We start from the raw sequence: 27,962 nt of genomic DNA on the forward strand, positions 1-27,962 counted from the left end.
TGGGTTGTCGGAGTTCCATGCAGTTTGATTTTCTGGCACTTCTGTTTGTTTATTGATTTTAGATTGGTTGATATCCTCCTTTTGGTTGTGCAAGGAAGGGAAGGGTTTCTACCTGTGCCTCCATCTTGGCTGGAACTCAGCTCAATGTAATGAGATGACGAGTGTTAACTAAACTTGTTATATAATCATTTCACAATATATATATATAAATCAAATCACCATGCTGTGCCGATTATTTCTCAATAAAACTAGGGGTGAGGGAAAGAGTACCCATAGCAGCACAATTCACACTGGCCAGAAACAGGCAACAAGCCCAAATGCTTCTGAGCAGTAAAATGAATAAATTGTGGCATAGTTACACAATGAAATCCATATATGAATGAGAACAAAGTTACTACAGATAAACAGAATTATGGATGATTCTCAAAAATATAATTTTGAGCCAAAGAAGTCTGTCCCTAAAGAATATATAATGTATGATTCACTTTTTCTAAACTTCAAAAACAGAGATGAGGATGGCAGTGCCCTACAGGGGGGAGAGGTGTGACTGCAAGGCACAGGGGTGCTGGTCCCCCCCTGTTAGTCACTGAGCATGGTAATTATGTGAGTGTGTTCACTTTGTGAAAATATATCACTCTGTACACTTAGGATTTGTGACTTCACTATACATTCGATATAGTTCAATTCAAAGTGTACGTCTACAAGGGGAGATTTAGGAGAACCGACTGAGAGATGCGAGTGAAGAGGGACAGTCTAGTGTGATTTTTAGCTTTTGGCCTGAGAAACCAGGCCAATGGAGTTACACCTGACTGAGATGGCTAACTGATCTGATTTGTTCATGAGGTCCCCTGGTGCTAGGAAAGCTCATTCCTGGGACATCTCAGTGTCAGCTGCCTTGCTGAGCAATGGACCACTGGGGATGGGGCAAGACCGTAACTTTGGATGGAAGTTCAAGGCCAATTTTCTCTTAAAAGTGAGAAGTAGGTAAATGGGTGGCAGCTGGGTCTTTTGTGTCTTTATTAAGAAAACCGCTCTGGGTCGTTTCTAACCTGTGAGCTATCATGCTCCAGGCTCTGCTGCCGGTCCCACCGTGTAATGCTTTGCATCTACTATAGCAGGTACGGATAGCAGGTATCTGATTCCCTTCATCTGTTGTGCAGTTGGAAGCTGTGACCTTAAGTTTGAATCAGGGCCAAGGCTGTAAAAATATAATGCTGTACGTTCTCATTATCAAGTGCGATTCCAGAGGCCAAGAGGACAGTAAGAGTTTCATGAGTGGATGTCCTGTGCCTCAGCAGCAGTTTTACAGGACCCTGTTTTTACGGTCATTTCGGCTTCTGTCCGAATGGGTGCAGTTGGTTGTCTCTGTTGGGTTGGGGAGTAAGCATATCTGCGTAACCGGGGCCTAGTGTTTGTACATCAAACTCCTTCCTTCATATTCCTTTTCCACACCACCTTTCTACAACTTCCCTTGTTTGGAGTTTGCCTTTTTAAAATTCATTTAGAAGTAACCCACTTAATAGGATAAGCTACTTTCTTTTAATTTTAAAATATATATACACATATTACTTTCATTTTTTTTGTAATAGCATTTCTCCTAAATTTCGAGAGAGAAGCCATAAAAAGAGTGTTATTGATAATACAAAAGTTATCTTCCACACCTGCAGCAATTATTAACAGTTGGGCTATATAAGGTCTGAGAAAAGCCTAAAGAACAAGTGAAATTGTTATTATTAATATTAGCAGACAGGTAAAGACAATCAAATAAATAATGTTCAACATCAGTGTGTGGGTAAGAGGCCTTGTCGATGCCTGGGGACAGTTTTTATCTCTGATGTCTCCTGTTTCCCATCCTCAAGAAGCCTTTGATTTCCACTGGAGGTAAGTGTTGGGGAAAGGGGCAGGTGTCCATTTGTGGTCAGACACCTGATAATGTCCCTTCCAACAATGTTGGGGAGAGAGTCTTTAATTAATGTCTTTTCCAGTGGACAGACCTCTCCTGGTTGTAAGCTGTGGTCTTTGAAGTCTTCGTCACCTGAGACCACACTGTGAAGTGACTGTTACTAATTCATCAGTCTCTACAAGCTGGTTAATGAACCATTGACAATAATGCAGAATGTCTCCTTTTATTTTTTCGAGGTTTTATTTATCTATTTTTAGAGAGAGGGGAAGGGAGGGAGAAAGAGGGAGAAAAACATCAATGTGTGACAGATACATTGATAGGTTGCCTCTCGCACACCCCGGACTGGGGACCTGGCCTGCAACCCAGGCATGTGGCCTGCCTGGTACTCGAACTGGCGACCCTTTGATTCACAAGCTGGCACTCAGCCCAATGAGCCACACCAGCCAGGGCCAGAATGTCTGCTTTTAGTAAAACTGATTCATATGTCCCTTCCTCATAGGACAGCTGCTGACTCTTTCATAAGGAGGAAGGCAATGTTTACCACCGGTTTCAGGCTGAGGAGTTCTCTAAGGAGAGCTTTTGGCCGAGGGAGATTAAGAGTTTCTGAAAATTTACCTAGTTCAGTTTTAATTGTACAATTTGTGTGTTCTACCAGTCCAGCAACTGGGGGTGATAGGCACAATAAAAATACTGTAGAGTAGGCCAAACATTACAGATGGATGGTGTTATTTGTCTGGTGAAACGAGTCACTGTAACCGAGAGGGAATTCCCCAACTGGGAATTTCTCTCCTAATAATTTGTCTACTGCCAAGGCCGTTGCTCTCCTGCAAGGGATGCCTCACCCCGAACAAAACTAGAGCTAACAGCTTTGTGTCTTGAGAAGGTGGCATCGGCTAAACCCCAAATACCACACCTCAAGTGGAGCTGAAGAAGTGGGAAATGTCCTTGGGACCTGTGGAATGATTTTCCAGGGTTATATTTGGACAGATAGAACATCTGCCATATACTTTATGCGCTATAGTAGTAGGAATATTGTTTACTTCGTGAAATCATCTTTTAGGACTTCAATGATTTAGCTTTTTTAAAAATATATTTTATTGATGATGCTATTACAGTTGTCCCATTTCCCCCTTTATTCCCCTCTGCCCTGCACACCCCCTCCTACCCGCATTCCTCCCTGCCCCCCATTAGTTCATGTCCATGGGTCATACATATAAGTTCTTCAGCTTCTACATTTCCTATACTGTTCTTACCCTCCCCCTGTCTGTTTTGTACCTACCATCTATGCCTCTTATTCCCTGTACCTTTTCCCCCATTCCTCCCTCCCCTCTGATAACGCTCCATGTGATCTTAATGTCTTATCTTACATACATGTTAAAGTATAGGTAATTGAGCCCCTATAGGTAAGATTGATTTCTGGTAGGGTCTGGGCCATATCCCTTTGCCTGGAACAAAGTTTCCCCCTCTCATTGCCATATCGTCTTTTCCTCTGCAGCCGCCCATTGGAACTATGAGAGTCTTGTATAGATTTAATAGGAAGCAAGAAGCATTCTCAGGTCTGGAAAACTTGGCTGTTTAATGCTGCCTGTCTAGCTGCATCAGCATCAGCTACATAATTTCCTCTTGCTTCCATGGTGACAGCTCTAGAAAGCCCTGGGATTTTGATAACTGCCAATTGTTTCCATTTCTGTAGGACGTCTAATAATTTTGCAACCTACTTTCCTTTCTTTATGGGCTGCCCTGAGGAAATTAAGAAGCCTTGCTGCTTCAAGAGTATTCTGAAGCTGTGAGCTATACCAGAGGCATAGCTATTATCAGTGTGAATGTTGCCTATTTGATCTTTGGCCGATTGACAAGTCCAAGTTAGAGAAATAATCAGGCTTGTTCAGCAGATCTTACTCAAATAAATGAGAACTTTCTATTGTGTACACCATGGAAGTTGCATATCCAGCTCTGTAACATTCCTGTTTATCTTTCAAAGACCCATCTGTAAACCAAATTAAATCAGCATTAGCAAGGGGTTTTCTATAAACCGTTCCTACCAACAAGAAGGTGGTCAGTAAACAAAATGCAGGCCTGGAGGTCTTCATCCTGCAAAGAAAGTAGCAAAGTTGCTAGGTAAAGACTGTTACATTGAATTCAAGTAAAATTAGGTGTAGAAGGCGAGAGCCAGTCGACTGACTGAAGTGTCGATGGTGATGAAAATTCAGTGGAGATTCAACAGAATGAGGGACATAAACAAAGGAGATGCTATAACTGTGTTTTCTGTTTGCTTATACAACGCGTCTGCAGCAGAGGTGGCTGTCCTGGAGCGAGGGAGCCCTTCGGCTACTGCGTCTAGTTGCTGACTGTAGTAGGTCTGGGGTGATCACTCCATTTGAGTTAAAATTTCTAAAAGTAGCTTCTTTATTTTCATGCATAAAAAGCTAGAAAGTTTATAATTAAGGTATCCCAAGTGGGAACTTAATTTTTTTCATTATTATTCTTTTTAAAATTTATTTTATTGATTATGCTATTATAGTTGTCCCAATTTTCCCCCCTTAGCCCACTTCCGCCTGGTACCCAGCTTCCCTCCAGCAATCGCCCCCCCTAGTTTATGACCATGGGTTGTGCGTATAGGTTCTTTGATGTCTCCATTTCCTATTCCTAGCACCCCTCTGTCTATTTTGTACCTACCAATGATGCTTCTTCATTCCTGCACCTTTTCCCCCATTCTCCCCTTCCCCCTTCCAGCTGATAACCCTCCAAATGGTCTCCACATCTGTGATTCTGTTCCTGTTCTAGTTGTTTGCTTAGCTTGTTTTTTTTAGATTCATTTATTGATACTTGTGTATTTGTTGCTATTTCAATGTTCATAGTTTTGAGCTTCTTCTTTTTCTTAAATAAGTGCCTTTAACATTTCATGTAATCCTGGCTTGGTGATGATCAATTCCTTTAATTTACCTTTTCTGGGAAGCACTTTCTCTACCCTTCCATCCTAAATGAGAGCTTTGCTGGATAGAGTATTTCTAAGTCATAGGTCCTTGCTTTTCATCACTTTGAATAATTCTTGCCAGTCCCTTCTAGCCTGCAAAGTGTCTTTTGAGAAATCAGCTGACAGACTTATGGGAACTCCTTTGTAGATGCCTCTCTGCTTTTCTCTTGCTGCTTTTAAGATTCTCTCTTTATCTTTAACCTTTGGCGTTTTAATTATGATATGTCTTGGTGTGGGCCTCTTTGGGTCCAATTTGTTTGGGACTCTCTGTGCTCCCTGGACTTGTGTGTCTATTTCCTTCACCAAATTAGGGAAGTTTATCATTATTTTTTTCAAAGAAGTTTTCAATTTCTTGTTCTTCCTCTTCTTCTGACACCCTATGATTCAGATGCTGGTACATTTGGAGATGACCCAGAGACACCTGATACTGTCCTCATTTTTTAAAAAATGCTTTTCTTCTTGCTGTTCTTGTTGAATGCTTATCTCTTCCTTATGTTCCAGACTGTTGATCTGAATCCCTGATTCATCCCCTCTACTGTTGGTTCCCTGTAGAATTTTCTTTATTTCACTTAGTATAATCTTCATGTCTGCCTGGGTCTTTTTTTGTGCTGCCGTCTCACTCAGTGAGTTCTCGGAGTGTCCTGATCACCTGAACTCTGCATCTGGTAGCTTGGTTATCTCCATTTCGTTTAGTTCTTTTTCTGGGGTTTTGTTCTGTTCTTTCATTTGGGCCATGTTTCTTTGTCTCCTAATTTAGGCAGCCTCCCTGTGTTTGCTTCTGTGTGTTAGGTAGAGCTGCTTTGACTCCCTGTTCTAGCAGTGTGGCCTGTTGTACGAAAGGCACCTGTAAATTGTATGGGACGGAGCCTCAGGTAATCGCCAGGGTTGGGCAACCTGCTTCACCTCTTTGTGACTCTGTGGGGGGGAAGGCCTTGGAGAGGGGGCAATGCCACCGTCTGGCTTCTGGAGGTTTGCCCAGCACTTGCCCTGTGAGACTGGCACCCTTCCAGCTGTTGCCCTGGTGCTGAATCCCAGAGGGAGTAGGTCTTAGTATGTTTTAGATCCGCGCGTGACCTTTAAGCAGTCCCCCGAAATCCCAGCAGTTTCTTCTGCCACCCCGACCCCCGCTGGTTTTTACAGCCAGAAGTTATGGGGATTTATCTTCCTGGCGCTGGAACCCTGGGCTGTGTGGTCTGGCCTGGGGCTGGGATCGCTCGCTCCCAAGGTATCCCTCCCGATTTTTACCCACCACACATGAATGTGGGGCCACCCCTTCCACTGCTGCAGCCTCTCCACACCACACCGCAGCTCCGTGCCTCTCTGCCTGTCTCTGCGTCTCCACCCCTCCTTCCTACCCATTTATATGAATATGGCTTCTTTAAATCCTTGGTTGTCAGAATTCCATACAGCTCTATTTTCTGACAGTTCTGGGTGTTAACTGTTTTGAGATCTAGTTGTAATTCTTTCTGTGGTTGTGCGAGGAGGTGAAGTGTGAGGTCTCCAAGGAGGAGACCTAGGCCTCCATCTTGACTAGAAGTCTGTTTTTATTTCTTTTAAATAATTCAAAAGCATACCTGTATCTCAAAACCAAAACTCCTTTATCGGCTTGGTGGTAATCCTTCCTCTTCTGTGCTTCCTTTGTGCCCCTAGGATAATTTTTAGGATATTTTGCCTTCCTTGGGAAACTGCTCCAAGTGTGGGGTTGGGGGGTGAGACTGGCATACAATAACTGAGTCGGGGAGAAGCAGTGGTGTTGGGGGGCAGCTGGCATGCCTTCAGTGAATCACAGGAGCCCGTCTGCTGCTTCAGGGGCTCCGTAAGCACCAGACAATGTTCTGGATCCTGGAGATACAGCAGCAAGCAAGACAGACAGAAATGTCTGTCCTCACGAGACTTGCATACAGATCGTGGGTTTATTGTAAAAGGATGTAGCTCAGGAAGAGCCAGCTGGGAGAGATGCCCAGGGTAAGATGTGGGAAAGGGCGTGGAGCTTCTGTGCTCCCTGCACTGCTGTCCCAGATCCTCCCAGAGGAGGGGCTTTAAATAATTCTTTAGAGATTTTACAGCTTGTGTCCCTTCTGGGTTTCACTGAATCGACTCAGGTCAATTTGATTTTATTAAGACATATAGCAGCTGGGTCATTAATAAAAAATTTGGAATCCAATTGTGACAAATCCAGTCTAACCCAGGAATCCTTTTTTGTTTTTGGAAGAAGAAAAGATAGGATTCCTCCGAGTTTTTGAGGGTAATTAGTAGCCTATATTTAGATATTAGACAAGCAGAGTGTTTTACCCGGGGTAAACGGAATGCGAGCTTGTCCCTTGATGTCCTATGTCCCTGTATAGCGAGCTGTGGTGATAGGTAAATTGTGTCCTTTGGGGAGTCTAGGAATTTCCTAGAGCATAAACTAAATTATCCACATATTGGATGAGAGTGGAATCTCTAGGAAATGTAATATCACTTAAACCAGCTTTTAGTATCTAAGACAACAGGTGGGACTCTCCGTGTATCCCTGGGGCATTACTGGTCAAGTAAACGTGCAATCTTCCCAGGTGAAAGCAAAGACCCATTTCTGTCTGATTCTACCGGAATACTGGAAAAGGCAGTGCGCACATTTGTGACTGAAAAATATTGGCAGCCCACAGGAATAGCTGGTCATAGGTCATGTGGGTTTGGAACCATGGGATGTCTGGGAATAAATATCCTATTCGTGGTTATGAGATTATGCTCAAATCTCCATTCTGTTCCATTGGGCTGCTTTAGTGGAAGGATAGGAGAATTACATGGAATTCTAAATCCCCCTTTTAAGCAGTCTCGCATGATGGCCTCAAGCTCAGCTTCTGCGTACAGGATATTGCGCAGGACTGAGAAAAGGCCGGAAGTTGCACTGGAATGTTCTGCAGCAAACATTCAGTCTCAAGATTATTTTCCTCTTGTGGAATTCCCTTTAAAATCATTATTTTCCTAATGGGTCCACTATCCAATTTATTTATTTCTAAATGCATTACACCCTCCTGGCAAAAAGGATATGTGGGACTGAATGTGGGGGTCATTGGTTTCAATAAAATCTCACTGTCAGATGATTTGATTAGCAAAAATATATATTGCTCCATAACATTCCCCCGCTGGGAGAGAGCAGATTCTGATTTCACAGCAGATATGGGCTGATTAGATATCTTTACCATCTGCACAGAAGCTTTACTTTGAGGGAAGAGGCAACTTCGGTAGTTAAGAACAGATAAAGTAGCCCCAGTATTTAACAAGGGCCTTGGTAATTTTCCCTTTCTATGGTAATTTTAATTTCTCCTAAACTACTAGGAAGGAAAAGGGGAAACGCCTTCTCATAGTCTTCAGAGCAGCCCTATGCTCGCTTCCGTTTCTTTTCTCTTCCTAAATCCCATTTCAAGCTCCTATAATCCTTCATAAGGTGAACGGGGGTTTTCCTGTGAACCCTATTTAGTAATTCTGTTGCTTTAGCTCCCAGTACCCAGTCGGTATATTATGAACTAGAAGAGGTCGAAATAGCCAGGATCACATATCCTAACAGTTAAGTTAAATTCCTTTGTGAACCCATCAGCATCCCAGGGAAAATTGGGGAAATTTTTAGGTAGGTTGCTTAATTTTGTTCTGGTCCAAGAATTGTAGGCAATTGCTAGTTCCCCTCTGCCTGAGACCAGCTTTTCTCCAAAGGGAGCTGCTGGAATTCCTGCATTATCCTAGTTTGAATTCCTATTCTCATTCCCCCAGGTCAGTAGGGAGTGGTAGGGAGCAGTAGAGAAGATACAAGGGGAAGGAAGTAGGCGGGGCGGCAAGTCTGGATGAGGAAGCTCAGAGGGCAAGTATGATGGAGGAGCCATAGAAAGGGAAGGAGTGAGGCGCTGGCATTTATAAGCTTCAGAAGCCTTCTTTAGTTCAGAGAAAGTCTCTAAAATTTCTTTCTAACTTTTTTAAAAAGAATTTATCTGTGCTCTCCCTAGAAGCTTTCAATTTCCAAATCAACATATGCTTTTCATTCAGTTTAGTTTTAGAGCCAGCATTTCCTAATTTTGCATGCAAAAAAAGTAATTTAGATGAATAAAGAAAACTGCATTTTGGCCAGTTTAAGTTGGTATCATTTCCAGTTAAATCTTCCCATTTTAGTAAAGCAGTTGCAAGTCAAGGCTTCCTACCAGGAGTATCAATGAGGGCTGGGGTCTGGGAGGCACAATTTCCCACGTTAGTTTAGTTTTGTGTTGGGATCTGTAGAGACTGCACACATTGCTAGAGATAATGTGTAGGGGGTCCGAGTGAGCTGCTTATGGGCTGAGCTCTGTGAGGCTCTCACTCATGGAGACCCCTCAACCCTCTTATACTCCTTGGTTTCTCTCCCCGGCTGTGTAACACAGCTGTGAGGACTCAGAGCACTAGTAAACACCCCGGACCAGTCGATTGTTTAACTACAGTTGAGTTGCAATACCCTGTGGGGCTCCCGCACATCACTCGGGATGCCCCCTGACACCTCCACAAAGATTCTTAGTCACCTAAGAATACCCAAGGTTTGGGCTGGAGGGAGGAAGTGCCCCTTGTCTGCGGAAGGTTTTTTTTTTTTCAGACTCTCCAAAAGCAATTCCAATTGAAAAGCCAAAGTTAAAATCCAGCCACCCATTTTTCCCCCAGTCCTGCCTTAGCCTGGGTTTTGCCCTGTGCCACCAAAAGGTTGTGGGATCAATCCCCCTTGCGGATACCTTGGCAGATACCGAGGATGAGTGTTTGATCCTGGGTCAGGGTGAGTACAGAGGCAACCAATCAGCGTTTCTCTCTCACATCAATGTCTCTCTCTCTCTCTCCCCGACCCTTCCTCTCTAAAATCAATAAAAATATCTTTGAGTGAGGATTTCAGAAAATTAAAAAAAAAAAAGGCAGCTCAAATAAAATCAGGGCCTCTTAGTTTCAAATAGGGAGAATTCTAATGGAAACTCACCCAAGTTCACCCTTTACACAACAAGGAGCCGCTGAGGTACTGGGGGGCCCTGTTGTACCAAGCACAGGTCCATGGGTCTGCAAGGTGGTCCTGGGTGGGCTTCTTTGGAATGCTGCCAACTATGCTAAGTAAATGTCAATGTAAGAAATGTCCAAACCTGTAACAATTTTTGTGAGTTTATTTGAGCAAAACCTCAAGGATTTAGAAAATGTTCTGGAAAATGGCAGTTTTATACATTAGAAGCAAAACAGAAGACATAAGTTAGTTACATGAAATCTGTTGGTGATAGATTAGGGCAGTGGGAAAAAGTAAAGTTGGGGAACCTCTGGGACTGGATAAAAAGTAAAATGGTAGCCACATATTTCTTTTACATGGGTGGGTACAGGATCGTTAATAGTCAATAATTAACATGATAACTGTACCAATGAAGGGATCTGTGGTCTCCCCCTGTGCTTGGAGGGGGTGGGGAAGGAAATCTGACATTCCAAAGATACGTTATCGTAGATGCAAAAACACACAGGCTCAGTTAAGGTAAAGATTGACTTTTGTCAGGGAAGATTCTAGCCTCCGACAGGACTGCCTGCCTTGACTTGCTTTTAGTTCGAAAGTTTTAATTCAGACCATCCTATGTGGTTACTTTAGGTCTCTGAGTGTGTAAGGCTGGTCACACAGCCTCCTCTGAGCTTGTCAGGTTTGTATGTGGCCCCTTTTCGTCCACAGAGGCCACTGATGAACTTGTCAAGGGCAGTTCTGGGGAATAGCGGTCTCTGAGGTATGGAGTAACAGGCCAGAATTGAAGGTGAGGGCGTGGGATGCAAGCAGCATGCCCAAGAGTTTTGTTGTGAAATGAGGCAGGAGGTAGACTAGCTGCTGGGGCCCAGGGATTTTTAAATGGGAGCTATCACTCCTTATTTGTCCACGGGGAGCAATGGGCATGGCAGGAGAGAGAGGAAACAATTACTGGGTAGGCGGGAAGAGGACAGGACTGAATGATATTTGGAGCTTCAGCAGGTAAATAGAAGGGAAGATTCCACTGATCAGAAAGACAAGATCCTGTAGATAAGGTGTTGCCTAAGGAGGCAACTAAGTGCTCTGGTTAAAGGCCGCTAGCTATACTTCCTGCTCTCCCTCCTCCTTCTAGGTGAGCTCAGGGCCTGAGGATTCAAAGGTTTCTCTTAGGAAGCAGGTCGCTGAGGGTTGAGGGCAGGGAGGCCTGGCAGTAGGGTTGGGCGGGACAGCCTCCTCCCCCACAAATGCTTACACAACCTCTGCCAGCAACAAAAACCTTTGGGTGCCTCGGATCGCAGTGCTACTCAGCGAAACCTCGGCGAGCCCACAGAGGAGCCAGCATGGTGAAGTTCGCACCCTTGTTCCTGCCGTGGGAGCGCAGGCTGCAGACCCTGGCGGTCCTGCAGTGGATCTTCAGCTTCTTAGTCATGAGTAAGGCGGGGGGACTTGGGCACTGGGGAGAACGTAGGCACCTGCTACTTGAGGTGCACAGGATGTGCTGGTGGTGGAAGGGCATCAGTACTAAGGGGGGCTTTGTTGTGCGCAGAGTCCCTGAGAGAGCTTTGGGGGGCGTGGCCGGGTGTGGGGGTAGGGAGGGTAGAAGCCATCACCTGTGCCTTTGGGCAGGTTACTCAGCTTTCTTGGGCTGTGGGCGCCACTTCAGTACTAGGACAGAGCAAGGGCCTCAGACTGCCTGTGGTATGGGAAGGGTCTAAGCAATTGCGGGGGGAGGCCCTTAGGTGCTCAGACAGATGGATTTTCTTCCTTTCAGAGAGGAGGAAACTGAGGGGGTGGGGGGCTGGGGAAAGAAAGGGGAACTGGGAAAGAACAGAATGCGGAGAGAAAGTGCAGGCTGAATGTGGCCTGGGGAGTGAGCGGGGCACCAGGCAAACCTGGGTCATACTCCAGCTGGGCAACTGACCAGTTGTGTGACCTTGGTGGCCCCACACCTGACCTCTCCAGGCCTCTGTTTCATTCATCATCAGTATCATGGAAATAACATACTGACCTCACAGGGCTGCTGTGGGGTGGAATGAAGGGATGTGCTTGCTCTGCCCAGCACAGGCCTGGCCTGGCTCCTGGGCTGGAGTCACATGGGAGCGGCCCTTACCTGCCCCACCCCCACAGTGAACACTTCTGTTGTGGCTGGGAGGCCACACTTGCCCAAACTTCAGCTCTGCTGAAGGGAACGTGTTTTGAGGAGGGCCCAGGACGAAGGGTTGGGAAAAGCGAGCAACTGGGAGTCTGTGGACTCTTCATTCACCTGCTACCCCCACGGCTGGTGCTCAGCACGTACACAGATACCACTCTCCTGGTGTTAAAATATGGACGTACTCTGTGTGGCTTGGTCAACAGCAGGGGCGCGCACACACACACACACACACACTCACTCACACACACACACACACACATACACACACCACCAGGTGCTTTCTCAGAATCTCCTCACAGTTCTGCAGCTAAAGGGTTGACCCCCAGCAAAGCAGGCCCTTCAGTCCCCTGCCCCTAGCATCCTTCATGTTGATCTGTGTCTTCCACCCTAAAGGTTGTTAAACATCTGAAATATCGTTGGTCACAGACAAGCAGAGAAACTAAATGCCTTGAATGCCCAAGGTTGTAGAGTCCTGAGTGCCTTATATGTCAGAGGCTGCAGAGTTCCCAGCTCTTCCTACTGACACTGGAAGAGAGAGGAGGAGGCAGAGGGAGGGGAGAAGGCAGAGGGTGTGAGAAGGAGGTGTGGGCTAGGAGGCTGTGGGGGAAGCCTGAGGGGGAAGGTCTGTGCCCAGGACAGACTTTGAGTGTTGGTTCCTGGACAAAGGGCATGGGAGGAGAGCCGGGGGGGGGGCAGGCAGAACCAGTCTGGCTGTGGCCTAGAGATCACAGGGGATAAGGGATCTCATACTGGGCTTGTCTCATATGAGCTTGTGTGAGCAGAACTGTGTCTGACAGGCTGTGCCCACCCCCAGCCCTGCAGACTCGCAGCCTGGGAGCCAGGGAATGTCAGGTGCCCTGGGCCTGGAGGATTAGAGGGGGGACAGCTGAGAAAAAGATCTGGGCCCACTGGTACCAGGAGTAGGAGGTTTTACCTTATCCTTTATCCTGGGGGCAAAGGGAAGCCCAGGAGGGCTTCGGGTAGGGGAGTGACAAGGCCCAATCTGTGTGTGCAAGGGCCCTGTGGCTGCAGGGGAAGTACCTACTGTGTTTGGGTGTGGGGAATAGATCACTGGCAGGGAGCAGGCACCGTCTAGATCAGGAGTTACCCAGTCATGGCCCATGGGCCAAATCCAGTCCACTGATTGTTTTCGTATGTGCACAGCCCATGAGATAAGAGTGGCATTTACGTTTTTAAATGATTGCATTTTAAATGGTTATGTGCCTATGTAATATCCTCCAGGTTGCCTCTGGAGCTGCAAAGTCTAAAATATTTGCAGCCTGGCCCTTTAAGAAAAAGATTGACAACCCTGGTCTAGGGAGGCCGACAGTGGGTGGAAGGAAGTGGCCCTTAAGTCAAGAGATATCTAGGAGATGGGGTCCAGAGGGCAGGACTTAAAGGCTGGCAGGAGAGTAAGGGCTTCCAGCTGGTTCACTCTGGAGTGATAGGCATTTGGGGGAGTGGCCAAAGAGTGCCGGAAGGAGCCAGAGAGGACCTGTCACCGAGGACTCAGGGCCCGGAGTCACATGCTTGCCCAGGAGTTGCTTGTTTGCTGTCTGTTTCCTTTCCTCTCCCTGTAGCTCACACGAGAGGCCCACAGTCTGTCGTGTTCTCCGTTGCATCTCCAGCTCCTGGAATAGTTGCAGTTGGTAGATATTTGTTGAATGTGTAATAAGTGGAAGCACAATGTAGCCAAAATAACAGGCTTGAATCCCAGGTCCTGTTTTACCGGCTTGCTGTGGGACCGTAGCCAATTTGCACACCTCCTCCAGGCCTTTGTAAAGTGACATTTTAAAATTTCCCCTCTCAGAGCTGTGAGGCTTCAGTGAAAGAGTCTCCCTTCCTAAGTAACCTGCAGTCTGGGTGTTGCTGCTAACAGGAGGGTGAAGCCAGGGCGAGGGGCTGGTCCAGCCGAGGAAGGTCTTTCTGATTAGGTGCGCGTGCCCTGTGTTTTTCCCTGACTTTTTTCCCTGGCGGCCAAACTAATACAGGCCATTGTAAAACCTACAAGCAAAATGCGCGCCCTAAAAGTAAAAGACTTCTCCAAACCCTACCCTCCACGTAGCTACTACTAACAATTTGTTGTATTCTCTAGAGCTGATTTCTTTAAAGTGGGAGTCACCCACCCAGACTTTTCATTTGCCCGAGGGGAGAGAGCCCTAACTGGGGTTATTTATTATTTTTTTCACGTTAAACTTCTTATATGTGAAAAATAAATAAAATTTAAACCTATCTCCCTGCCATCCTTGTCCCCGGCATCCTGTTTGTTTCCTCTGGACCTGCAGGAGCCCTTCCACCCTCTACGCATGTGCGACCACACGTGCGCAACCATGCACGTGTGACCACACGTGTGCAACCACACATGTGCAACCACACGTGTGCAACCACACACACGCAAGTGTTCTTTCCCAAGGTCCTGAGACCTTGCTGCATTCACGTAAGTTCTGGCAGCTTCTGGAAGTTCCTTAGGACAGTCTGTGTATTGAATTGTGTGTCTATGAATAGAGACAGATTGCTTCTTCCTTTCCGGTCTGGGTGCTGTCCATTTGTTTTCCTTTCCATGGGGCACTGGCCAGGACCTCTAGGACATGTTGAAGGGAAGTGGCGACCTCCCTCCTTCACCAGGAAAGAGCACTGTGGGCAGAGAAAGCAACCCAAAAGCCAAGAGATTGAAAGATCTCAGTGAGGCGTAGGAACACTGAGCAGGTTAGTGTGGCCAGCGCGCTGGGTGTGTACATGAGCGAGGTGAGGCTGGAGCAGGAGCAGGGCTGGGCCAGCCACGGGGGGCTTGAGTGCCAGACCAAGCTGCTTGGGTCATGCCTTGAAGCTTCGATAAAACCATGCAAGGCTTTTGTTAGAGGGGGGACCTGGCTGGATTTATCTTTGAAAAGATGGGGTAGAGGGTGAACAGACAGAGATTTGGGCAGAAAGAGTGCCTCTCTTCTCTGAGGTCCCAAAATATGGAAACTAAAAGCAGTTCATACAATCAGTCGTCCACCAGGTATTTACTGAGTGCCTGGTGACTGTAGTCGGCCTCTGCACAGTCGAAAATCCTCATGACTCCCCCCCAAACTTAATTACTAATAGCCTGCTGTTGACCAGAAGCCTTACAAATAACATCAACCGTCAATATGTATTTTGTAGGTTATGTATATTATATACTGTACTATAATAAAGCAAGCTAGCGAAAATGTAATTTAAAAATTGTAAGGAAGAGAAAACACATGTAGAGTACTGTACTGTATTTATTGAAAAAGATCCACATATAAATGGGCCTATGGCAGGGGTGTCAACCTCATTTTCACAGGGGGCCACATCAGTCTCGAGGTTGCCTTCAAAGGCCCAATGTAATTGTAGGACTGTATAAATGTAACTACTCCTTCACTAGGGGCAAGGAACTCGGCGCTGACGCTTGGTAGAAACAAGGTGCCGGGCCCGATAAAACTAGGTGGAGGGCCGGATTCATCCCGCAGGCCTTGTGTTTGCCACCTGTGGCCCACCAAATTCAAAGCCGTGCTGTTCAAGGGCTGACTGTACCTTATGTCGGGAGGGAAGGTGGATGGGGAAGACCGGAGTGAATAAGGCAGCCTGGTGCAGGGGGGAAAACATGAGCCTGGAGGGTTAGGCCTACCTTGGTTCAGATCCATGCTCCCAATTGTGATACTAGGCAGGCTGTGTTCTCTCCTCCTTGAAGGCAGGGGAAGCTGATCCCTCCTTCCTGGGAGTGCGGGCTGGTCGGGACAGTGCTGCTGGTGCTGAGCATCTAGGGAGATTCAGTCTGGGCACTCCCATCTCTTTCCTGTCACACCTCTCGCCTGCTTTCCTCCCTAGGTCAGGTCTGCGTTGTAGTCTTCGTAGGCCTCCTGTTCACAAGATTCTGGTTATTCAGTGTCCTGTATACAGCCTGGTGGTACCTGGATGGAGATAAGCCATGGAGGGGTGGCAGGCGCAACCAGGCCTTAAGAGAGTCGGTGGTATGGCGTTACATGAAGGACTACTTCCCTGTCTCTGTGAGTATTGGGGCTGGCGAGATGCGGCCAGGCCCGTGGTGTCCCACATCTCCGTGGGGAAAGTGGGGCCCTGTGTGAAGTGAGATGAGGTGGACTGGGGCAGGAACTAGGGCTGCCACCACTGTGCCTGCCGCATGGGGAAGAGCACAGCTCCTCTCTGGCGTGGTGTCCCATCGGTAGGGGCGTGGGGCCAGCATGGAGGCTGATGAGTGTAGGGTTTGAAGGATCTATGGGGCATCCCGCATGGCGCATGTATGTGTCTTACAGGCGTGACCCTCTCGGCAGCCCAGATTTGATTTTGGAGGGGGGGTAATAAACTCAAGGTCCTAAGAGGCCACCTAGCTCCATACTTCATCAGATGAGGACACGGGCACTCCGAGAGACAAAGCTGTGACCAAGGCCACAAAACAAGTTTTGTTTGTTTGCTTGTTCTGTTTTTTTTACTGGTTTTAAAATTTGTGCATGAACTATGGGTAAAGGGGAAGGGGAGAGAACTCTGAACTGGTCCTCAGGTTCTCTCCTGCTCCTAACTCTGGTATGCTGTGTGTCCTTGGGTAAGGCCTTGACCAGTCCTAACCTCAGTTTCTCCTGGTTTCCACTAAGCAGACTCATCTCTCCTACTCTGAGTGCCTTTGAATCTCTGACTCTCTGACTCAGGGTAACTCATGGCCATTGCAAACAATTGACCCTGGACCCAAAGATCAGTTCTGAGTGAAGCAGATCCCTAGGTTTGAGTGCAGAGTCCTTTCAGCTCCTTTACTGAGCCCCAAACAGACTATACCCTGGTTGAAGCAGCTGGGCAGGGATGGTGTATGGGCCAGATGGGATAGGATGGGGAAGGCAGAGGACACAGAGAGGTGTCAGGCTGGACAGCTGGCTCTTCACTGGAAACAGAAAAGGAAAACAAGGTATAGAATGTGGCCTCTGGAACGAGACAGACGGGGTTCTGATCCCAGTTCCGCCGCACACCCACTGTGTGACCTTGGGTGATTACACAGTCTCTCTGAGCCTCCGTTTCCACACAGGTGAAGTGGAGATGATGCCACATACACCATGGGTTGTGTGGATTCAGTGAGACGGGGGCAAAGCACCTTGCAGGATCTCAGTAACCAATTAGCTAGGGTTGTCTTCCGGAGTCAGTGGGGAGCCTGGGAGTCTTGGGTGGGGCTGCGAGTCTGATAGGCCAGAGCCCCGCTGCTCTGCCCTCCACACCTGCAGGGCTTTTCCTATTCTGCCCAGAGCTCTGTCTCTTCCTGCCCCTCCAGGAGTCATGTCCCCAGCTGGTAAAGTGGAAAGGAGTGGAGGAAACAGGCTCTCAGAAGTTCAACAACTCACCCGAGCCATGGGCACTCGGGGGCAGTTAGCGCTCCTGCATTGCTCCTTCTAAGAGTCCTGTGGCCCAGCAAGGCCTAGAAAAGACAGGGCAACAACCGGGTGCAGGAGCCCCTAACACCCCAGTGAGCAGGTCCTCCTGGGCAAAGGACAAGGGTGGGACCGAGCAGGGCAGGGCAGGCCAGCAGGGCAGGGGCTGGGCAGAGGGCAGGAAGTCAGCTGGCAGAGATTTCTGTGTTCGTGTTGTGAGGCAGAGTGAATGGGCAGTGCCGAGCTAACCTGAGGGGTCCAGGTCGGGGTGGCCTTCCTCACCCCCTATATCTGCTTCCTTTGCAGTGTGCCCTTCCAGGATATTGTCACCAAAGGCAAGCAGGACTTGCTGGGTCCTAAAAGGACCCATGGGCATGACATGGACAGAGTCCCTTATCCCCACCCAGGACTTCTGAGATTGAGATTCTGAATTCCCTTCCCTCCCTCTCCCCTTCCCAGGCCAGGGTTTGCTCTCCTATTCTAGGAAGGTGAGAGTTTCCGTGGGAAAGTGTGGTCTGTAACCTGGGAGTGTGTGTGGACATCAACTTCCAAGCCAAAGAAAGCTTAAGCTGGTTTTGGCCTCTAGTGGAGCTTCGTGGATTCTCCCTCTGTGGTCTGACCGTCCACTGTGAGCGGAGTCCTGAGTTCACCAGGGAGAGAAAGGACTGGCACAAGCACAGGCCCAGACGCTGGCCACAGTGTGGCTTTGAGCTGTAAGCCTAGCACTGTTCAGTGTGACAATAAAGTAGAAGGTCCAGGTGAGGGTGAAGCTAAAGAGTTTTTCAGGGACAAGGTAACAGAGGCCACTGAAGGCCATTTTACAGAACTGGGACTCAACCACTGAAAATTCTTCAGGGGGCTGTCATCCAGGGGCCTGCAGAGGATGGCGTCTGGCTATTGGCACCTGAAGCTGCTGCCAGGGCAGGTCTGGCAGAAAAGTGAGGCTGAGGTGGCACTGTGCGTATTCTCTCCGCTGCCTTTCCTGTCCTCCCCCAGCCAGGTAGCTCTCAAAGAGGGTCTCTCAATCTTGGCACTGTTGGCACTGGTGGAATAGGAGACTTGCTTTGCAGAAATTCTGCGTGCAGTGTTTTAGGGTTGGTGCCCTCTACAGGCCTGTTGCATCACCACCTGCAGAGGGCAGGCAGTACCACCAAGTGGCCAGCAGAGGGAGAGATGACACGCACTTTGACTTTGCCAGTTCTAGGCTGGGAGCCTGCAGGTTCCCTTTCCCACTGGCTCCCAGGAGGCCCTCCAGCTCTCCCAGAAGGCCCTTAAGGACCTTGGGGTGGGCAGGAGGGAGGGAGTCCCAGCTCTGCTGGAGCTTCCCGGCATTCACAAGTCTCTGTACTCCCATCAAATACAGGTGGATTTCTGAGCTCCTATCAGTTCTTACTGTGATTTTATGAACTAGTGTCTAGTGGTGGGATTTCAAGCAAAATTAAGAAACCATTTCTGGGCCCTGGAGTTTTCTAAACAGACCCTGTAGGCCTCCGAAAGAGCTAATGTTGGAGAGCCAGGCAATGTTGGTGTAGGAGGGGCCGTCTCCACCTCACAGTGAAGACCAGCCTGGGAGCTGGGCTTCCCCTGTGAAGATTTCATCATCCTGGAGCCGAGGCCTGAGGAGGGTCAGGTCTGGAGGAGTCTGGGAGACAGACCTCTGTGACCAGGGCTGTGACTTGGTGTCAGGAAATGTGTCAGTGCCCGCCACCACCTCCCTGACTCCCCCCACCCACACCTGGCCTGATCCCTTAGTTCCTCCTAAGTCCTGAAGTCATCTCTAGGAACTTCCTGCCCCGCCTCCCGGCACAGCCACCTCCCAGCACACAAGGAGAGGGGACCCTCCCAGGAGTCCCACCTCGGCCATGGGCACCAGGACCTGGCACAGAGCACAGCTGTCTCCTCAGCCCTAGGGCAGCCCTGCGGGAATGGGGCCTCCATTCCCCTTGACTTGGCCGCCTTTGCTGCCACTCCCTCTTCCAGCCAGTTAGTTCTCAAGGAGGCTGTCTCAGCACCATTGACATTTTGGGCCGAATGATTCTTTGTTGTGTGTGTATAGAGGGAGGGGGGACGGCTTCTGACTTCATCCCAGGCCCTTACCCACTGGATGCCAGTCACACTCCCCTCCACCAGTTACAGCGGCCAAAAGTGTCGGCAAACATCACCAAATGCCCTTTCTGGGGGTGGGGGTTGAGAACTCCTGCTCTGCAGCAGGGGTCGCGTCCCCCCAGACTCCTCCTCCAGATCTGACCCTTCTCTGTTTCCAACTAAGTCCTGACCACACCTACCTCTTTAACTGGACACCACTTCTGCCAGTGCTCCCCATACTCCATGCTCCACTCAGCAGCCAGAACAATCCTCATAAAATATTTTTAAAGATTAAAAAAAGCAATGACTCCCATCTCACCTAGAATAAAACCTATTTTTCCCACAGTCTGCAGACTCTTGCACTCTGGACCCTGCTCACTCCTCACCTGCCTCTCCCTCCCCCTTTGCCACTCCAGTTCTCCAGGCATGAGCTGTGGCAATCGCGCTGATATCCTTGCTTGCAGTGCACCCCTTTGCCCCAGTAACCCCCTCTGCATTTCACTTGGGGGCTCCTACTAGGCAGCAGAGCCTGCTGGTCACACACACGGAGCCGGTCTGCCTGTGTTGAAATCCTGCTTCTGCCACTTTATTAGCTATGTGACTAGAGCCAATGAATTGATCTTGTGCCTTGGTTTCCTCGTCTGTAAAGTGGGGATATGGGTGCCAGTACTCCCCTCACAGTGCTAACAGGAGGAAGCTCGGCGGTGTAGGGGGTGCCTGGCACACAGTAGGTGCCGAGAACTCCCCACCAGGGCACCCTTCCCAGCTCTCAGTGCCTGGCACACACTGTACTTCTCCAACTCTAAGACATCCTTGGTGGTAAAATATACCAGTATTTTAGGTACCACTAAGAAAAAATGTCCTTATTAGAGTTGTCGGGTGCATCTTTGCAATGAAATGTTAAGATGTTAAAAAAGGTGCGTCTTAAAATTGAGGAAATAGGTTTGCAGTTGCTAGTGAGTGTCTGTTAACTGAGCGCATGGCGGTGGGGCGGGGGGTTGGGGGGTTGCAGTAAGAGGACAGGGCCGAGAACTTAAGAGGACACCTGCTTGCCCTGGACCTTCCAAGTGTGCACACAAAGGAGAAGGCCCCCAGCTAGTGCAGGGTCTCAGGTTAGCTCCCCGGGCCTGGGGCAAAGGCTTCCTGGCTCTCTCGGGCACTCTCCGCAGGAGACGGCAGAGCTCAGACCCATCTGTGTGGCTGTGGGCAGCCATTGACCCCTCAGCATCGCAGTTTGCTTCACCGTTCTGTGAGGGCTCCCACACTGTAGCCGGCTTCCCGGGGGCTGTGGTTAAACATGCTGGTGGAGTGGGTGCTTTGTGACCCATGGAGGAGTCATCGGGACAGTGGGCCCTTGAGGCGTTTGGGTTGCCCTGTGGGTGTGAGAGGGCACAAGGACATTTGTCAAAGAGATGGGAGGGAGCAGACATGATAGAGCCACGGCCCCTCACTGTCCTCCCTGCCATCCATGGTCCAGTTGGCCTCGCCTGGGGAGCCTGAGCAGGGTCTACTAGGCAAATGTCTTGGGACTCACAGTGGGAACACCCCTGGGAGGACCGAAAACACGTTTGCGCAAAGCCTTGTGCACCGTGTTCATGGTCACATGACCTGTGCTGGCCAAAGAGCATTCAATGGACAAAGAAATGTGGAGTAGTGTTCGGTCATGAAAAGGAACAGTGTCGATACAGGCTTCAACATCGATGACCCTTGAAACCATCTGCAGAGAAAAAGGACACAGACACAGAAGGCCACATGTTGTGTCATTCCATTTATATAGATGTCCAGAAGAGGCAAATCCATACAGACAAACAGCAGGCTGCTGATTGCGGGGTCGGGGGGCTGCTGTGGGTTTCTTCCTGGGGTATTGAAAATGCTCTCGAATCAGGTAATGATGGTTGCACACCTTTTAAATATACTAAATCACTGAACTGCACACTTTAAAAAGGTAAATATGGTGGTATATGAACTATATAAATTAAAAAACGCAATCCCCAGAGCTCAGCGACCCGGCCATCCCCTTCCCCGGCTGCCACTGCCTACTGCTAAGCCCAGCCTGCGGGGACACAAGAACTCGCACCAAAGGCACTTTCCCCAGCCACCCCCTTTGCTTAGTCATGCTCCCGTCCCAAAGAGAACTGCGGGAGCGAGGCAGAGGACACAGCACTTTACAAGCCTTCCCCCTTGGTGTTTACCACACCTGGACCCTGTAACAGCCTTGCCAGAAAGGCATTATCACTCCTGGGTCAGAGGGGGAACTGAGGCACGGAAAGAGCAGGGGCTGAGCAAAGGTCACATGATGGGCCAGGGGCAGAACCTGGGTCTCATGACTGTCAGCTCAGTGGAAGCCAGGTGACTTGTCAGAACATGATGGGGGGGGCGGGGCAGACGTTGGCTGCCTCAGCCTCATTTGTTCACGGACTCCTGCCTTCATGTCAGTCTCGGGGTGCACTTCCTCTGTTTCAGGCCTGCACTGGGGACCCGGAGCTGCCTCAGATGGGTGCTCTCTGGTCTCAGGACCCTCACTGTGATGGAGGGACACCACTTGGGCACAGGCAGAAGAGGTTAGCCCAGAAAGTCAGCAGGAGAGGCTCAGGCCAGGCCTCCGTGGCATGGCCACAGCCCCATCGGCGCACTCTTGGATGCGCACATGTAGATGCGTGAGCAAATACTGGCACACTTGCCTAGACAAGGCCCTCCCGCTCACCAGGAGGGCCCTCCTTACACACAAAGACTTACTCATGAAGAGGTAATTTGTTCATTCATTTGTTCATTTATTTTATTTGTTATTCATTTATTACTCATTTAAAATGGGTACTACATTCTTGTTCAAAATTTGAAAGGGACAGAAGGGTATGTGGTAAAAAGACCCGTCCCTCCTCACATCCCATCTCCCCAGTTCTTTACCCAGAGGCAGCTGCTACGACCTGTGTTTGGCGCATCCACACACGAGCCCCTGGGGGTGGCAGCCTGCACGCTGGGCTTGCCCCCTGCTGTTTCATCTGTCGGGGATGGTGGAAGTCTTCCCCTCGCAGGACAGGGAGGGCTTTGCTGTGGCTGCACAGGGGTCCATCATGTAAATTGTTCCTGATTTGTCTAAACAGGCCCTGTTGATGGACATTTGGGTACAGGCCAAGTTTTTGCTATTACCAAAAAAAAAAAAAAGTGATGCTTAGTTAATAATCTTGTTCAGATGTCATTTGCACTAGCGTGAGAAATTCTGTAGCTAAATTCCTCAGCGTGGAGTTGCTGGGTTGAAAGGTCAGTTACATTTTTTGGTTGTGATAGATATGGCCAAATTGCCTTTAGGGAGGTTGTACAAAATTACCTTCCCTCTAGCTGAGAAAGGATATTTAGAAGCAAGTGCTTTAGTGCAGGGAGCCAGGTGTGTCTAAAGAAACAGCACCAGATGGCTTCCTGAGCAGACACATTTCCCAAAGGGGTGGTGAGAAATCTCTGGTTATATGTTTTTATTTTGACGTCCAACAAATCCCCACTACATGAATGGAAGAGTTTTGTCTTGTGTGGAAGGCAATGGTCTCTGCAGCCTTTTTGCAAAGGGTCAGTGGTTAACCTAAGGGCCAGTGGGGTGTGTGTGTGTGTGTGTGTGTGTGTGTGCGCGCACGCGCGCATGTGCGGGCGCTGACACCAAGTCCCGGTCAAGGACAGGAGAAGCTGGATGGAGCAGGGAGGCTCAGACCCCCATCGCTGTCCCCCAGATCCCTTCAGGCTTCTCTGAGGGTGGACAGCTTGGCTTCTGGGGCCTCCAAGACAGCAATGAGAATCCTCAGGGAGTCACCGCTTGGGGCCTCAGGGCCTTCAAACCCTGATGACTGTGACTCCCAGAGGGTAGGGACCTGTAAAGGGTGGGCCCCACGGTTCCTGGCAGGGTGAGGAGAGGATTGGCGCCCCCCACACACACATATGCAGTCACTGCCCACAGTGGAAGCTTTGCAGGCCCAGCCATATTGCACCCTGTGTAGTAACCGGCAAGGAGCAACATTTGTTATCTCAGTTCCTGCCCCCTCCACTCACCCCACTTCACCTGGAAACTGCTAATGACAAACGGCTCTCCTCTCCCACTCAGTCTACAGCATCTGGTGGTCCCTGCTACACCTGCTGTGCTGCAGGCCTGACCAACCCAGGCAAGTTTCTGTGTCAGCAGAGCTGCCCATGTCCGGGGCAAGATTGGACAGAGGGGAGCAGAGAGCCACGGGTGATACAGGAGGGGTAAATGGGATTAGAGCTGGCCTCCTGGTCTGCAACCTATATCTCTACCCATATATATCTTGCAAATGCTCACTTCCTGGTTTTAAGAGCCTGTTTCCCTTACATTGAGCCGTAAAATGGGGCTCTTCCAGCATAGTGGCGCCCCCGTGTGGCCATTCTGTGCCTTCAAATTACATCCTGTCGTGTAGCAGTAATTCCAGGGCACCCCGAAACCCGAGCTTCTCAGCAGTCCTGGGAGGCAGGTGGGACAGGGCCAAATGCCCCCATTTTACAAATGAAAAGCCTGAGAGGGAAGCAATCTGTCCAAAGCCAGCTGCGAGTCTTGAGACGCAGCCAGCACTGGAGATACACTAGGTGCGTTCACACACCATTTCTCAACCTGAGGCTGAGACCGGGAGCCAGCTGCCCGTGATCACACTGGAGAGTGTCGGTATCAGCGTGGGGATGCAGGTCCAGCCCTGGCTCACCAGGTTACTGTCCCTGCAGCTGGTCAAGACTGCCGAGCTGGACCCCTCCCGGAACTACCTCGCCGGCATCCACCCGCACGGGGTCCTGGCCGCTGGCTCCTTCCTCAACCTGTGCACTGAGAGCACAGGCTTCTCTAAGCTCTTCCCCGGCATCCGCCCCCACCTGATGATGCTGAGCCTGTGGTTCCGGTCCCCCTTCTTCAGGGATTACATCATGTCAGGGGGTGAGTCTTCCCCGCCTGGGTAGCCTAGGTCAATGAGGCTGCAGGCTTGGGAGGAGGGGATCTTAGGAAGGGCTACCAACAGTTCTGTACATCTTCTGAGAGCATATGCAGTGGAAGAAGGAGGGTAGACCCAAGGAAGCACTGAGCAGGGCAGTGAATTCAGCAAGGGGGTTGGGATGAGGGAGAAGACTCGGTCCCAGTCCTCAGGGAACTCCCAGCTGCAGTGGGTGGGCAAGGGGACCCAGGCCTCTGCAGGCACTTTTGATGATCTCTTTCTTGGGCTACATCCCCCCACCCCACTGCCATAGTCCCTGCCCCCTCACCCCCCATCTGACCACCTTCCTCTCTCCCCAGGGCTGGTCACATCAGACAAGGAGAGTGCTGCTCATATTCTGAACAGGAAGGGCGGTGGCAATCTGCTGGGCATCATTGTCGGGGGTGCCCAGGAGGCACTGAACGCCAGGCCCGGGGCCTATAAACTGTTGCTGCGGAACCGCAAGGGCTTCGTCAGGGTTGCCCTGATGCACGGGTATCTGGGAAGAGGGCCCTCGGTTCAGTTGAAGATTGGCAAGGATTTTATTTTGGCGGGAAGACAGCAAAGATTAATGGAGTTTCTATTTTGGCAGGGAAATCCCTCAGTCCATTCACAATACAGATGATATTTTGGTGAGACCTGCACTGTCTCATGCCCAAATACCCAGAAAAGGTTCCAGAATGGAGACTTTGTGACCAAAGGTCCTTGGTAGGAGTGGCATGTTGCCCAAAGCCAGCACGAGATCTGAGGCCTATGGGATCTGGGAGAATGCATAGTGCAGGGCTGTGCCCTAATCTCGAAGCATCTGTGAAGAACCCGAACTAGCGGGGGCAGGAGAGATTGTTCTAGGAAGTTGGCAGGTGTTTTCCATCTGGGAGGACGCTGACGCATCCTACTCCACCTGTCATGGTGCAGCTGGGAGGCCGTGGCTCTGAGAGGGGCCAGGCCTGCCCGAGGTCAGACAGCAAGGCCCTGACGGGTCTGGGAGGCAATCTGTGATACTTGCTTCCCGCCCAGGGCTCTGTCCTCTGCTCCAGTTCCTGGTCACTGGGTCCCCATGGGAAGCTAAGTGGCTGGCTGGGGTCTTCTTTGGAGCCTCCAAAATGCTGTATCTCCTCTGTCTCCTTCCAGGGCAGCTCTGGTGCCAGTCTTCTCCTTTGGGGAGAATGACTTATTTGACCAAATTGAGAACTCTCCTGGCTGCTGGCTGCGCTGGACCCAGAACCGGCTGCAGAAGATCATGGGTATTTCCCTCCCGCTCTTCCATGGCCGTGGCATCTTCCAGTACAGCTTTGGTTTCTTGCCCTACCGCAGGCCCATCACCACTGTGGGTGAGCCAAGACCCAAGCTGGGAGCAGGTGGGCTACAGGAAAACAGGCTGGGCTGTGAGCTGCGAGGGGACCCAGGGATGGGCCACACACCTCCTAGCATGGGGCCCACATTCTAGACTGGGAAGCAGACACACATAACCCCAATATGAGACAGTCTGGGACGAGAACTATAACAAAGACACAAAGAACAATGGCCGCTGCCCATTACTGAGCACCTACTGTGTGCCAGGTACCGCACGGGCTTCCTCACATGCTGTGGTTCTGTTTATCCTGACAACCTGCCAGGCAGAGGCTCTTATCCCCATTTCATTGATGGGAAACTGAGGCTCAGAGAAGTAACTTCCGAAAAAATCATACTGCCTTTGGTAACAAAGGTGAGGTTTGAATCCGGACCTATTTGACTTTGTAATATGCCACAGAAAGAAGGTTTAATTCTGACCCAGAGGATCAATAAGGCTTATTGGAAAAGGTGGGTGCAAGGGAAGAGAATCCCAAGTCTGTTAGAATTGTGTGTAAAGTAGCAATCTACAGGCTTGGAGTGGAGCTGGGGGATTTTCCTGTAAGTAGTGGACATGAGCTTTGGTGCATGGATGTAACAGCATGTTTTCCAGCTATTCGGACACCTCATTTGCTTGCTTCTTAGAGGCCAGCTAGGTTCCTCTGACAAAGCCTGCGGAGAGAGGTCCGTTCATCTCCATCCGCCCATTCATGTGTTAGTTGAGCACAGACTTGGTGAGCCCCCTGGACCAGGACTCGCCCCAGGTTGTGCAGCAATATTTTCATGAGCATTAATATGGCTGCTGCCTCCAAGGGCTATCACCAAGGAGCGAAGTCAGGGGAGCTGCCTTCTCAGCCCGGCAGAGATAGAAGGAGGAGATGAGTTGGGGCCTTCCTGACTCCTCCCCAGAACGAAGGCGGCACTGCTGGCCAGCGTGGAGGGAGGGGAGGGAGGACAAGCCGCTGGGCTGCAGGCCCACCTCACCCTAGAAATACAGGCACTTCTAAGCACATTATACCCCTAGAGCCACGTGGCCTGGAGGTTAAGAGCAAATCCCCAGGGTTTAAAACCTGGCACTGGTTCTTCCTGGCTCTGTGTCCCTACACAAGTTACTTAACCTCTCTAAGCCTCATGGCCCCTGCATCAGTGGGAATAATAACAGATTCTATCCCCTTTAATGAGGGTTAAAGGGGATGATGCATGTGAAGCACCGAGCACATTTCTAGGCACTTTGCAATGTATCTGAGCCCTGGAGTGGCTTTAATGTCTTAGAATTCATCACTAAAGTCGGGTTGGAGGGGAGGGCAGCGAGGGTGCTTTCCTGCAAGGACGAGCACTGCAGTGGGCGCCCGCCCCAAGGGCCCCTGTCCTGGGCCACTGCCCACCTCTGTTTTGCAGTGGGGAAGCCCATCGAGGTGCAGCAGGTAGTGCAGCCCTCTCGGGAGCAGGTGGACGAGCTGCACCAGCGCTACATCCATGAGCTGTGCAACCTCTTTGAAGCCCACAAGCTCAAGTACAACGTCCCCGCGGACCAACACTTGGAGTTCTGCTGAGTGCCTCCCCAGAGGAGGGGCTGCCCCGAAGGGCGGGGCTGGCATTAGGTAGCCCCTCAGGAGGTGCGTGCACTGAGAAGGCTTCCTGGAAGCGTTCGGCAAGCACTTCTCCAGAGTCTTCCAAGACCCCTGCAAATCCAACCCCAAGTCACAGCGGCGACGTAGGAGGGACGGCTGGACTCTGGCACTGGCCACTTGCCCTCCTGCTGGGAAACCTCTGCGAGCCCTGTCTCCTCCGTCTGCTCATCTGTGAAATGGGAGAGGAGGCGTGAAGAGAATGACTTCTGAGGTCTCTGTCCTCTGTAGTAATGTTACTCAGTGGGCAGAGAAAGGAGAGGGAGCACCTGATTACCAGGTTTTCTTCCTCTACCTTGAGTGACAGCACCAAAGAAGCCACCAGCTCCAGTCCCTTCTATTAGCTCCCTCATCCCCCACACTGGATGTCCCAGCTCCTTCCTCTCTGAGCTGGGTAAGGAGAACTGCACTCTGTCACCGACTGTATGTCTGTGGGCTTGTCAGTCTCCCTGACTGGCTAAGAGGACCTCTGAGTCTCAGCTCTGACGTCACACAGACCGAGAGCCCCACGAGGTACTTCTTACTCATCCTTTGTGACTTCAGCCCCTTACCTTAGCGCAAAAGGGGGCTCCATAAACTCCATTCCAATAAATGAAGG

At 50.0% G+C, this 27,962-nt stretch overlaps 1 protein-coding gene across 1 annotated transcript; it reads left to right on the forward strand.

The window, feature by feature from the left end:
- The first annotated feature begins 11,130 nt into the window (after positions 1–11,130).
- On the forward strand, positions 11,131–27,958 carry MOGAT2 (monoacylglycerol O-acyltransferase 2). The gene is made up of 6 exons (XM_024572838.3): positions 11,131–11,277; positions 15,830–16,008; positions 24,169–24,373; positions 24,728–24,902; positions 25,539–25,738; positions 27,135–27,958. Exons 1-6 carry the CDS (start codon positions 11,187–11,189, stop codon positions 27,287–27,289), a joined length of 1,005 nt encoding a protein of 334 aa, XP_024428606.2. The 5' UTR covers positions 11,131–11,186; the 3' UTR covers positions 27,290–27,958.
- Positions 27,959–27,962: the final 4 nt, after the last annotated feature.

Source organism: Desmodus rotundus, chromosome 5 (genome assembly GCF_022682495.2).
Source record: "Desmodus rotundus isolate HL8 chromosome 5, HLdesRot8A.1, whole genome shotgun sequence".
Taxonomy (NCBI): domain Eukaryota; kingdom Metazoa; phylum Chordata; class Mammalia; order Chiroptera; family Phyllostomidae; genus Desmodus; species Desmodus rotundus.